The sequence below is a fragment of the Gossypium raimondii genome, chromosome 5 (assembly GCF_025698545.1).
Source record: "Gossypium raimondii isolate GPD5lz chromosome 5, ASM2569854v1, whole genome shotgun sequence".
In the NCBI taxonomy this organism is placed as follows: domain Eukaryota; kingdom Viridiplantae; phylum Streptophyta; class Magnoliopsida; order Malvales; family Malvaceae; genus Gossypium; species Gossypium raimondii.
In genome coordinates this window covers 39,668,450-39,682,757 of record NC_068569.1, presented here as the reverse complement: position 1 = coordinate 39,682,757, position 14,308 = coordinate 39,668,450, and the positions used below count along the sequence as shown (strand labels likewise).

At 33.7% G+C, this 14,308-nt stretch overlaps 1 protein-coding gene and 1 non-coding gene across 2 annotated transcripts; one reads left to right on the top strand and one right to left on the bottom strand.

Moving 5' to 3' along the window:
• The first annotated feature begins 295 nt into the window (after positions 1-295).
• On the top strand, positions 296-3,673 carry LOC105766062 (putative receptor-like protein kinase At3g47110). The gene is made up of 2 exons (XM_012585357.2): positions 296-3,042; positions 3,139-3,673. The coding sequence occupies exons 1-2, from the start codon at positions 342-344 to the stop codon at positions 3,555-3,557; spliced, it is 3,120 nt and encodes a 1,039-aa protein (XP_012440811.1). The 5' UTR covers positions 296-341; the 3' UTR covers positions 3,558-3,673.
• Positions 3,674-11,753: 8,080 nt separating this feature from the next.
• LOC128041426 (small nucleolar RNA R71) lies at positions 11,754-11,860 on the bottom strand. Its single transcript, XR_008196448.1, has one exon. It is a non-coding gene; the product is annotated as a small nucleolar RNA R71 (small nucleolar RNA).
• Positions 11,861-14,308: the final 2,448 nt, after the last annotated feature.

The following is a 14,308-nucleotide window of genomic DNA, read 5'->3' as shown; positions in this document are numbered from 1 at the left end:
GATCGTTTAGAAGAGTTGACTTGACTAAAGAATAGCTGACATATATGATTAAAATAAATAAATAAATATTGGCTGGGAGATGAAAAGAATATTTCAAAAATATAATTTAATCAATCCAACTCACCTAAGATGATCTGTACATATGGAAAGAATATTTCAAACATATTGACTTGGACTTTTGATATGACTCGTATACACGGGGATTGAAAAAAAAAATGTCCCTTTAAAAAAAAAAAAAGAAGGGTACATTATTTTAAATCATTGAATTTAATGGAGTGCTCTTTACATAGATATGTACAAATTGTGAAACTCCCAAGAGCAGGCAGCCATATTAGTAAAGCATGGAATACGTGCAGTTTTTGGTGCTGCTTTTCTCCTTGTTTCAGATTCACATAAACTCTTGTATGTGCCAGCATATGGGGGAGTTGGATTCAACAACCGACAAAGCAGCCTTGCTATCATTCAAACTCCAACTCAATGATCCTCTAAATTCACTTTCAGGTTGGACCCGCAACTCGACTTCTCACTGCACCTGGTTTGGTATATCTTGCACCAGCAAAGGGTCCCGAGTTGAATCTCTCCAACTCAGTTCACTCGGCCTTGTTGGCCCCTTACCTCCTTCTCTCTCAAACCTCACTTCCCTTCGCACGCTTAACCTTTCCCACAACTTATTTCACGGTCAATTTCAGTTGGAGTTTAGTAAGCTTTCCCATCTTCGACATATTGACCTCAGAAATAACTCCATTAATGGCACTCTTCCTGTTGCTCTTTCTCATTGCCTTAACCTTAAAACACTAAGATTGCAAGGGAACAAATTTAGTGGAAACCTTCCACCTCAACTAGGCAACTTCCAAAGGCTTAGTATCCTTAGCATCTCCATCAATAATCTCACAGGTTCAATCCCCCCTACATTTGGGAACCTTTCCTCTTTAACCTATCTTGCTCTGGCAAGAAACATGTTAATCGGTGAAATTCCAAGTGAGTTTGGTCAGCTTAAAAAGCTTCAACATATTCAGCTTTCTGAAAATCATCTCTCAGGCCAAATCCCTTCTTCTATTTTCAACATTTCTTCTTTGGTTTTCTTGTCTGTCACACATAATAACCTTTCAGGAAGCCTTCCAATTCCAAATGATAATCATAGATTTCAGGCTCTCCCAAATGTCAGAGAAGTATATTTGGCACTAAACTGGTTTGAAGGAATCCTACCTGCTTATCTATCTAACGCTTCAAACATTGAATGTCTTGATCTGTCTAGGAATAGATTTCATGGTCCGATTCCTTTGTTTGGCAACATGAGAAAACTTATAATGCTGGACCTTGGTCAAAATCTTTTCTCCTCTAGCACTGCTCGGAATGTTCACTTCATTGATTCCCTTTCAAACTGTACTCAGCTTGAATATCTGAGGATAAATTCCAACAGACTTTCCGGTGAATTTCCCTCAGTGGCGAATCTGTCAACCAATATCCAACATTTATGCATTTCTGACAATTTCTTGACTGGTGGCTTCCCTCAGGGGATGGACAAGTTCCAAAATCTGATATCTCTTTCACTTGAGATGAACTCTTTGACAGGTGATATTCCCAGGAGCATAGCCAAACTCGGAAACTTGCAAAACTTTTTGGTGCACCAGAATATTTTCTCTGGAGAAATCCCAGAAATCTTTGCTAATCTTACACGAGTTTCTAGTATCGTAATGAGGAATAACCAGTTTTCTGGTAAAATTCCCACCAGCCTTGGAAATTGTCAGCAGCTACAAACATTGGACCTGTCTTGGAATAGGCTAAATGGAAGCGTACCAGAAGAGGTTTTCAAGCTTTCTGGTTTAAACTACTTGGTTTTGGAGCATAACATGCTTTCGGGTCCTCTCCCCAGTGATGTTGGCAACTTGAAGCAGCTTCAAGTGATTGATGTTTCCGATAATAACTTGTTCGGAACTTTAACTTCATCAATCAGTGGCTGTTCAAGTTTGCTATACCTCAACATGTCAAGGAACAATCTCAGTGGTGAAATACCGAGTTCATTAGCAAATATATTACCACTAGAGGTTTTGGATCTCTCTTCCAACAATCTTTCTGGACCAATTCCACAAGAGTTGGCAAATCTTAAGTCACTCAAGTTCTTAAATTTGTCTTCCAATTATTTGGAAGGAGATGTTCCTACGGGAAATATCTTCTCAAATCTCAGCTCGTCTTCGATCCGGGGTAACGACGACCTTTGCAGTGCTGACAAAGAAATTGCCAGAAATCTGCAACTTCATCAATGCAAAACAAAGGGAAGACAGAGTAATCATTTGATCAAAATTTTAGTTCCAATTTCCGGAGCTACACTGTTTATATGTTTGGTTTTTTGCTTTGTGTGGGCATTGATATCCAGAAGGAAGAAAAACAGGGTGAAGGGCAGTCAATCTTTACTTTCATTGAAAGGGTTACCGCCGTTGATATCTTACTCTGATATCCAGATTGCTACAAGCCATTTTACAGCTGAAAACCTGCTTGGCAAGGGAGGTTTCGGGTCGGTTTACAAAGGTACGTTCAACACTGGTGACGATGGAGCTTCCATCAACAACGTTACATTTGCTGTCAAAGTTCTTGACCTGCAACAAACCAAAGCCGTTCAGAGTTTTCTTGCTGAATGTGAGGCCTTGAGGAATCTGAGGCATCGAAACCTGGTGAAGATCATCACCTCATGCTCGAGCATCGATCATAAAAGAGATGAATTCAAAGCTTTGGTATACGAGTTCATGCCGAATGGCAACCTAGATAAGTGGCTATATCCAGAGGATGAGGAATCAGGGTTTTGTTTGACCTTGATGCAAAGACTGAATATATCCATTGATGTAGCTTCCGCCATGGATTATTTGCACAACGACTGCGACCCGGCTGTTGTGCACTGCGATTTGAAGCCTGCAAATGTACTTTTGGATGAAAATATGGCAGCTCATGTGGGGGATTTCGGCTTGGCGAGGTTCCTTTGTCAAAGGCCGTCCCAAAGGGAGAACAGCACAATGGGATTGAAAGGCTCGGTTGGTTACATTGCACCAGGTGAGTAAACAATAAATCGAACCCTTATTTTACCGACATTAAAAGAAAACTTGCATATGCATTTTCAATCTAATTTATTGCTGAATTTATGTGCAGAGTATGGCCTAGGGAGCAAAGCTTCAACCAGTGGAGATGCCTATAGTTTTGGAGTTCTTGTGCTTGAAATGTTCATTGCCAAGAAACCAACTGATGAGATGTTTAAAGAAGGATTAAGCCTGAACAAATTCGCATCAGCTGTGGATAGAAATCAAGTTTTTGAGACAGTTGATCCAAGGATATTGAAGAACCATGGAGGTTCAGAACAAAGCTCATCAAACCCTAGCTCTAGTAATGACAGCAGCAATGGCGGCACCAGCAGCACTGACAGTGATCACATCTGCAGGAAATATGAAGAATGTTTAGCAGCTGTTATAAGAGTTGGATTAAGTTGTGCAGCTCAATCGCCCAAAGATCGTTTACCCATGAGAGAAACCTTGACAAAGCTGCATGATATTAAGAAAATTTTTCTTAATTAACTACCCGGACGCATTTAATTTAATTAATAATAATAATATTCTGCAGACCGTTTATGGATTCAATTTGTATGTCATTATGTTTATTTCAAGAATTACGAATTATTATGCATTTATAATTTTGATTTTTCCACAAAGGATAACGAATAGTCCTATTTTTCTCATTGCTAGTTTCTAATGTTGCATGAAAATTTTAGCGTTTAATTTTAATTAATTCATAGTCTATTTTAATTATTATTATTTATAACTAATAATAATAATTTATCTTAATTTTAAGTAATATATATTTGAAAATATATAAGAAAGTAAACTATAATGTTAATTTGAAAAAAATAAAAATAAAAACCTATAGGGACATGCATAAATTATAATGATAGATCATGATAAATAGGAAAAATTATAATGATAGTTCATGATAAATAGGAAAGATATTTAAATTAAATTGATAAGCATATTTAATAATTGTTTAAATTTGACTTTCTTTTAAAATAAACCCACAAAATTTTTTATTAGCTCCAAACAATAATAGATAGTAAAAAAAAGGAAATAGTTTTAAGATCGCTTGTTTTACATAGTATAAACATAAAAATTTTAAAATGATATTAGAATCTTATATTATCTCATCATCAATTAAAATAATTTTGATCACTTTTCGATGCCATTGTTGTTCGAATATGATTCGATATTGCCTCTTTGAAGAACCATAACTTTAATTCTTCATTTTTTTATATAATTCTAACTTGTTAACGCTAAAAATCTCTATTTTTTACCAATAAACTTGTTTAGATGCTACTTGATTGAATATGCCTAATTACCGAATGCTATCTATAAAGCTAAACTTAAATTTTAATTGTTATTGAACTCTAATATTAATTACGTGATAATTAGGAATAGGATAAATCCCAAAACTATCGTAAATTATGGTTTAATATGCAATTATATAAATGAATTTTGATTTTGTGAAATTTTATACATGAAAATTTGATTTGATCTAATTCTTGTAAATTATTAACAAAATTATTGATATAATATCATTTTATATTTATATATTGCATACACAAATAATTATATTTATCTAATATAAAATAAACTGATGTATTTATATCTTTCAATATGTATGATTGAATAAAATTAAAGTTTCATGTATACATTTGAACTACAATCAAAGTTTCATGTGTATGATTGCGTAATTAAAGTTCATGCATCAAATTACACAATGAATCAAAGTTTATGTATAATTTTGAAGTTTATCCTAATAATTAAGATGATTAGAGTTCTATTCAATAAATAATTCTATTTTACATCAATAAAACTAGCACGATTTAAAAAAATTAGTGAACTTTTTTTACGTCAAATTTTAACTAATAATTATAAATTAAATTATAATTATCATAACTTTTTATATTTTATGCTTAGAGTTCTATCCAAGTAATACTATTTTAAAAGTAAAATTAAAATTGTTAAAGTTTCAAGATAATAAAAACTCCTCAAAGATCATCAAAATAATCTTGATCAAACTCTTTCGTACTATCATCGCCTTCCTCGTAAAAAATGATCATCTTCTTTTTCCTTTTTCCTAAAGTAAATTGTGCTCTATTTGAAGCTCGTGGAACATTGGATGGGTCACGGATGATTATCCTTTTCTCCTTTGGTCTTGAACATGTACCACCACTCATTGTCGAAGTGGACTGCTGTGGTGGTGATGTTGGATCTAGGTGCCTTAAGTGTAGTATATTCATTTGTATACTTGTGACTTTTACGAACAAATTAGTTTAATAAAATTATCTATGAGTTGCATTAATATTTTTTGTATATTGTCTTCAATGATTTTTGCACGCAAAACAAAATTGAAGCAAATATTAGCTCACTGGTTATCTAATGTTTAACTAATACTAAGTGATATTACGTGGTTAGATCTTAATACAAAAAGACAACTTGAATTAGTAGATAAACCTAAACATGTCATTAGTTTGATTAGAAATGAGAAAACCGATTGAAAGGCTAATATGTTGTCTATCAAGTCCAATTGGGGAGATGCTTTATCTTGGGCATCGGAGTAGATGACTCCTAGAAGATAGAGACAAAGATGTGACTGATTGGATGAAAGAATGGGCAAGACCCAAGTAGAATAGATTTTGGATTCGTTTATAGATTTATTCACTTGTAACATTAATAGTGTGACATACCTTAATCCTGAGTGGATAATGGACTATGTATACGTGACTCATATACTTTGATGTAAGTAAAAGCTTGAGTTCAAATAGATAAGAAATCGAAAAGTTGGTGCATTAGGTGTATGACTTCTGTCGGATGTAGCATCATTCACAATAGTGGAATTAATAGCCCAAGAAATGGTGTATCCTTTCATTGGTTGTAACACCACACGCTCGACCCGAATGTCGGACCCGAGTATGGAGTGCCACAAGTTAAAACCATTGAACTGACAATACCATTTGAAAACCAAACATCTTAGCTAGGCGGATACTCTTCTTACTAGAGAGATGTCTCGATATTTTGAAAATAAGTTGAAAGTGATTTAAAATAGTACTACACCATTTATAGTTGGGATATGAGTACACTACATTTGACAAAAACTTTATAAACATTCACAAGTTTGAATAAAAATGCAAATAAGTTGTCACTCAAGTAGTAGTTTAAAGTTCATTTCCAAAGTCTGACAACACATGAAAACAATTTGGCATAAAGCCCAACAAGGCAGCACATAACAATTCAAAAATACAAAATAATGTTTTTGAATACAGGTTGTTAAGTTCCAACTGGCGACAACTAACAAACATCCTAATACCCTACCAATTACATGTTACATCAAGACAAGATATAGATCACAAATAGTGTAATACCCCATACCTATATTCGTCGCCGGAATAGGGTACGAGGCATTACTGAATTTTACCGAATTAATTTCCCGGCTTCCTCGGGTTGAGCTCGGTCGGCAGGCATTTACTATAAGAAAATCACATTTCAAATGGTTAGGAGATATCAATTATCAATAATAATTTAAATGGCATGTATAGCTAATCTTGTATTTGCTACGTCGATCCGGGAATTGACTAAATTGTAGCTCTAATACCAACAAATGTAATACCCCCTGCCCGTATTCGTCGCCAGAATAGGGTACGAGGCATTACCAGATTTTACCGAATTAATTTCTCGTTATTACAAGTTAAATACTATTCATTTACCGAAACATATCATGACGTCCCTTAGATGGGCCTCCGAAGCCCAAAACATACATCGGGACCAAACCGAGATTAAATTGAAACCATAAGAAATTTTTCGCAAAATACTAAAGTTTTTTTATGAACTCAATAAACCCCTTTATAAATATCTAACATTCCCTACAATTTTAAACCGAAACCAATCCAAACCAACCAATCCATTTCAACATATTTTCAAGATAGATTCAAACATATCCATAAGATAACCTCATCACATACCAAAACCAAGATTTGTTAGCCATACCTATGGCTAACTTTACATTCATTTCACATTAACATTTACTTTATTAGCTTATACATGCCATTGATTTCCAAAATAAAGTTTCTTTATATACTGAAATCTTGAGGTTGATAGTGTGATACGTCTCCGACCGAATCCGACCTTTGAGCTCTTAACACTACAAAACAGGGGAAAAGGAAACAGGGTAAGCACTTTGTGCTTAGTAAGCTCACGTAACAAGAATTATACTTACCTAATATTTTCAATACAATGCAATAAACATTCATACATCCATTCAATGCATTATTCCCCTAACATGAACAAACTCAACATTCAAGTTAGTCCAATAATTTCCATGTATCAATAATATATACCATGATTGATGAGCTCACCAATACCATGATTTCCATTCCCTTGTTATTTTTCCTTATTTATCCCGTTGAATTTCTTGGAATTTTGATGGATTTTTAGGGGTACACTTTAGTGTACAAATCCAGGTCCGTCAATTCATATTCATGTGTGCACATTTCCATTTCAGAGAGAACACTCCCACGAACCTCATCCTTACAGCGGGATTACCAGTCCAGGCTAAATCCCCTGCAATGACAATTACTCTAATGAGCTTGGATCTAAATTACCAGTCTAGGCTAAATTTAGACCCTAAGTCGGATTACCCGTCCAGGCTAAATCCATTTTCCACATATTCTTTGGGAGGGCTATATCAAGATAGGATCACCCATTCGGGCTAGATCCTTTTTACCGTCAATTCCTTTTCAGAAATCCATCGAATTTTCCTTTCATTCAACCGAGATTTATTTTCCCTTTTCATCAGGAATATCAATACTTCATCAATTATCATACAATAAACATCCAAATCATATTCACATCAATAAAAATATATTTCAAGCATTTAAGAATATAATTCAAGTTACACGAACTTACCTCGATACTTGTTTGTATACAAAAATCTACTAATCCCAAACTTTTCTTTTCCTCAATCTAACTTCTTATTTGAATTTTCTGGATTTAAATAAATAAATTTAATTATTAATTTAACACATTTCATGTTCATATGTAATATTCTCTATAATTCCATTATTATTTATGTTCATTTAGAGCTGTCTCCTTGAGTCATAATCGCTAAATTATTTATATCTTGAGCTACGGAACTCCAAATTAAGATCCACTTGATTTTTCTGAAACTAGACTCACATATCTTCTTACCATAAAATTTTCATAATTTATGGTTTAGCCAATAAGTACATTTAATTCTTGAAAGTCATCCCTGTTCTGCTGTCTGACATTTTTGACCCTTCTTCACTAAAAAATTATTTTCTCCTAGTACAAGATTCGGATGATGTTTCTGTTTGTCTCTATTGAAAATAGAATCATTAATAATTTTAAACATATAAATTTAAGCCCCTAATTATTTTTATCCAATTTTTTGTTATTTTCCAAAGTCAAAATAGGGGAATCCGAATTAATTTTGACCTTGTCTCGCAAAATTTATTATATCTCATGATTTATAATTCCATTGATTACACAGTTTCTTCTATGAGGAACTAGACTTAAGAAATTTTAATTCCATATTTTTTCATTCTCTAATTCGATTTACACAATTTATGGAGGTTTTTCAAAGTTAGCCTACTGTTGCTGTCCAAAACTGTTTTAGTGCAAGATGTTGATTACCATTTTCCCCCTAAGCTTTCAGTAAATGATAATTTCGTCCCTGCTCAATTAACCGCTCAATTGAGCTGATTTTTCTCAATTAACACTTTATTCCATCACTTTTAACTACTTTATAACCTTTGGAAATCAGAATTTTAGCACTAGACTTTAATTCTAAACTTTTTCACAATTAGGTCATACAAATCAATTTCTATTGAAATTACCTAATAAAATCATCTCATAAAAAAAATTAAAGCTTCAATTTCATGCCATTTCATCATAAACTTACAACACTCAACCATGGTGAATTTCAATTTCATCCATGAAATTAAAAAAAAAAAACTAATGAATTTAGTAATAGGACTTAGTTGTAAAAGTCTTAGAAACACAAAAATTACAAGAAAAAGGCAAGGATTAACTCACTTGGTGCAAAAATTATGAAATACCAGCTTGAATAAACCCTTAGGACGTTTTTGGCTGATGATAATGAAGAAAATATGAAGAGAATTCTAGATATTCTAATTTGGTCCCATTTTTATTTTAGTAAATTTTAGTCCTTTTCACTTAATTAACTACAGAAACGTAAAAATTTTCTAACGAAATTTTAATACCATATTACTAACACTTCATAAATATTTATAAAAATATTTTCAACTCGCTTTTACGAGATCGAGGTCTCGATACCTTGTTTTTACCCAATTTTCTTCAATAATTTCTTTTTTTGTAAAGTAACCACTAAATTGGTAAATTTTTTTCTATCGATATTTTCATACGGTTTTTCTATCATATCAATATTCATGTAAAAATATTAAAACAAATTTCTCTTTAAATCAGATTTGTGGTTACGAAAGCACTATTCTGATAACCCTGAGTCTAGACCATTACAAGTAGGCCACAAATCTGGTTGAATCCCTACTCGATACGTCCAACCTACAAGGCTTGGAAATAATAGGAAAAGAAACTGAGTAAGTTCATACGAACTTAGTAAGCTCCAAAGAAATATAACCCCGCCATAGGGTTTAACAAACTTTATTAGGGTAAGACTTAGATCGACAAAATGGTCCGCCACTTCTAACAGATAAAATACTCCCTGTTCCGAAGTATCTGTTGGCGAATACTTCTATAAACAAGCTTAGTCCCATGGTGAACACTACCTTCTTTTGGAGACTCACATATGTCGGACACGAGATACAACTGTTCTCTGTGTATGCCACATTGATAAGGTATAAAAGTAACATATTTTAATTTTATTCTTAATGTGTTTTTGGATGATTAATTATACAAATTAGTGAATTTGATGCTTCTAATCCTTTAAATTCATGTTTCTATACTTAGGTGAGCATTTGAGAGCAAAAGGAGCAACAAATGAGCCAAAATTGGACAAATAGAGCTATTTTCAGGAGCCACACGACCTGGGCATTTCCACACAGGCTGGGCACACACCTGTGTGAGCCACATGGGCTGGACACAAGCCCATGTGCGAGCCTGTGTCGATTTCGCATCCTACTTCCCAAATACGTGGAAAAACCTAATTTTTAGGCTTTCTAAGCATTCTAAAGTCTATAAATACCCATTAGAAGAAGACATAAGGGGGAAATTAGAGAAGATCGAAGAAAACACTCGAAGAACACCATCAGAATCAATTATGTATGCTTTTATTTAATTTCTAAGATGAAATCTATGATGAATCCTTTTATTTAATTTCTATTTTTATGCGATAATAATTGATTCTTGTTCTCAATTATGTATGCTAATTTCTTATTTTAATATTTCTAGAATATTAATTCATGTTTAATGTGCTTATTTCAGTGGAGCAAAAGTCCCTGTTTAAGAGTAGATCTAGCATAATTGAGTGGAGTTGCATGCAATCCTAGAAATAGGACGACATAAATCTACCAGATTAGAGTCAAATCTAATAGGGGAATCCATAGATCAAGTTAATGTGACGATAGGGTTTTAATTAGAAAGAGATTTCAATTAATCAACCTAGAGGTAGTTGTTTTTACTCTCGAAAGAGATATTAACATAATTTAGGGATTTCTACGAATCAAGTCACAAGTGGGTAGATCGTTTAATTCAGATTCATAATAATAGGTGAAGTCTAGGTGGATTCTTTCCTGGGTATTGTCTATCTCATTGTTTAATATTCGATTATTTCCTTGATTCTTTCTCTATTGCGTTCTTAGTTAAATTAGTTTAGTAAATTTAGATTAAAACACTTCACTCCAAATTGTCAGCTAAATAATAAAAAAACAGTAATTACTAAGACTTTTAGTCTTCGTGGATACAATATTCTCTACTCACCATAATTATACTATTGTTCGATAGGTGCGCTTGCATTTGTCATATTTATAGTTAGTTTAGTAACCATCAAGTTTTCGGCACTGTTGCTAGGGACTAAAATATTAGGAATAATTGATTTTCATTAATTTAGTCATTTTTATTTTTAGTTTAATTTTACATTCTAGTTTTTTTTTATTTGCTTATGGCAAGTTCTTCTAGTTTATGACTAGAAGAAACCCATCGGGGCAATTGTTATTTGATATTGAAATTGAAGGTACAACTCGTAGAAACCGTAGAGAAGCAAGGAAGAGTCGAGAAAATTTAGTAGACGAACAAGAGAACATTGTTATTACTAAGGCAATGAGTGATAGTTAGAATAATCTGCTACCTCCTGTGGTTGTTGTAGATCCAGATCCTGTTCCTCGTATTATGTACTATTACGCCAAACCCACTCTAACTCGGGCTATATAGAGTATTATGAGACCTACCATTGCTACAAATAATTTTAAACTGAAGTTGAACACTAATCAAATGATTCAACAGTTTGTTCAGTTCGATGGTTTACAAGACGCAGACCCAAATACTCATTTGGCTAATTTTCTGTAAATTTGCAATACTTTCAAGATTAATGGCGTCACTGATGATGTCGTTTGCTTACGGTTATTTCCTTTCTCATTGAGGAACAAAGCAAAATAGTGGTTGAACTCTTTACCACGAGGTTCCATCACTACATGGGCTCAAATGACCGAGAAGTTCCTTTTGAAGTACTTCCCACCTGCGAAGACAACCAAGTTGAGGAATGATATATCTTCCTTTGTGCAGATCAATTTAGAGACTTTATATGATACATAGGAGAGATACAAAGATTTATTGAGAAGGTGCCCTCGCCATGTATTACCTTTATGGTTACAGGTTCAAACCTTCTACAACGGTTTGAATCCTTCAACTATACAGTTAATCGATGTAGCAGTCGGTGAAACTCTGAATAATAAAACACCTGAAGTGACTTATGAATTTAATAAGGAGATGGCACTGAATAATTATCAGTTGTAAGTTATGAGGACGAAGCTAATGAAAGCAGCCAGTGTTTTCAACTTAGATGCAGTCACATGTTATCAAATTAGGTAGACCTTTTAAATAAGAAAATTGATGGTTTATATGTTTCTACATAGGTACATCCGGGGATGCAATGCGATACAAATGGAGGAGGAATGAATAATCCAGAATGTTTACCCTTCGTTCCTAGCACAGAGAACAAACAAATCAATTATATGGGTAACAATTCTAGGCCTCAAAATAACCCTTATAGTAATTACTATAATGCAGGTTGGAGAACCATCCCAATTTCTATTGGGGTGGTCAAGGAAATCAAAGAGCACAATCCCCTCCGGGCTTCCAACAACAACCTTACTAGCAAGAGAAAAAGTCAAACCTCGAGGAGATGTTAACTAAGTTTATCTCAATGTCAGAAACCCACTTTCAAAACACTAAGGTAGCACTTAAAAATCAACAAGCATTGATTCAAGAACTCGAGAACCAAATAGGTCAGCTTGCTAAGTTAATCTCAGAAAGACCACAAGGTAGTTTGCCTAGCAATACCGAAACTAACCCAAGAGAGCAGTTTTATGCAATTATTGTGTGAGATGAAGAATGGTTAGTTGAATCTGAACCAGAACCAAGGCAGGAAATTATGGTAAATAACGATAAGGTTGAGGTAAACCAGAACCAAGGCAAGAAATTATGGTAAAACGGATTGTTAAGGAATATAAACCTCGATTTCATATCCTAATACGACGAAGAGAGACGACACAAATGAACAATTTGGTGAATTTCTCAAGCTCTTAAAAAAATTACATATTAACTTACCATTTGTTGAAACTCTTTCGCAGATGTGCAATTATGTCAAATTTTTAAAGGAGCTTTTGGTAAACAAAAGGAAGTTAGATGATTCGTCGATTGTGAAACTAAATGCAGTTTGCTCGGCCATATTGCAAAATAAACTACCCAACAAACTGAAAGATCCAAGGATTTTTACTATTCTTTGTTTAATTGGTAGTTTACATATTGATAATGCTTTGGCTGATTTAGGGGCTCGTATTAATGTCATGCCCTATAAAATGTTTAAGCAATTAGGTCTTGGGAAACCCAAACAAACTAGGATGAATATTCAATTAGTGGATTGAACCATTAGATATCCTAGGAGTATTATTGAGGATGTGCTTGTTAAATTAGATAAATTTATATTCCTTGTTGACTTTGTTGTTTTAGACATGGATGAGGATAGTGAGGTACCTTTAATTTTAGGATGACCCTTTTTAGCAACTACTAGGACTATAATTGATGTTGGTACAGATGAATTAGTACTTCGTGTAGGTGAGAAACAGTTACTCTCTGAGCTCGTGATTTTATTAGAAAATCTAATTATCGTGATGATTTTAAATCTTCTGTTAATATTAGTGACCATGTGGCTCAACATTCTTTGTAGGAAAACCCTCGAAAAATGTAATGGAGCCATGTTTTTGTCAAGAAGAAAAAAACAAAACAACTTATGAACGGCGAATGCTACAACTTGATAAATTAGATGAATGGCAAACACATGTCAAGGAGAAACCGAGAATACACGATAAAGAGCCAAAGCGACTCCATGATGAGCATATAAACGTGATGAACCAATTTCAGGTTGGGGACAAGGTACTACTAGATAAAACGGACCGACGAATCTCTCATTCGGAGCTTGATGCAAATGGATCAAGTCCTTTTATGGTACTAAACATCTTTTCATATGGTACAGTTGAGATAACCCATTCTAAATTTGGCACATTTAAGGTAAATAGTACGCGACTCAAACCTTATTTTGTTAATAGAATTGATAATGAGAAAGAGGAGCTTCAACTCCGCAAACCACCGTGACCGCGCGTGCATAAGGTAAGTCGAGCGTAAACTTTAAATAAGTGCTTCTCGGGAGGCAACCCAATTGTTAACTTTGGAATTTTTTATTTTAATTCATGTTATTTGATACCACTAAATGTAACACCTCTAATTCGTATTCGTTACTAACATAGGGTTTCAGAGCATTATCAAAAAAAGTAATCTAAATCATTCATTTCAAACATTTCAATAATCATAATATAATTCATCATTAAACATAAAATACGTCCCTTATTCAAGCCTTCGAGGCCTTAAAATCACTTTAGAAATGATTTAGGATAAAATCGAGAATATTTGAAAAATTTAGGAAAAAGTTAGAAAAATTCAACTGTAGGGGTTGGGACATGGCCGTGTGTCCTTACTTTGAATGTCCACACGGCCTGAGACACATTAAAACTACTTAATTTTAAAACTAA

What these genes read in the sequence shown, in the direction of transcription:
- LOC105766062 (XM_012585357.2), top strand. Translation starts at nt 342, where the DNA reads ATGGAATACGTGCAGTTTTTGGTGCTGCTTTTCTCCTTGTTTCAGATT. An exon ending in GGTTGGTTACATTGCACCAG is followed by an intron (nt 3,043 to 3,138) that starts GTGAGTAAACAA and finishes ATTTATGTGCAG; the next exon opens with AGTATGGCCTAGGGAGCAAA.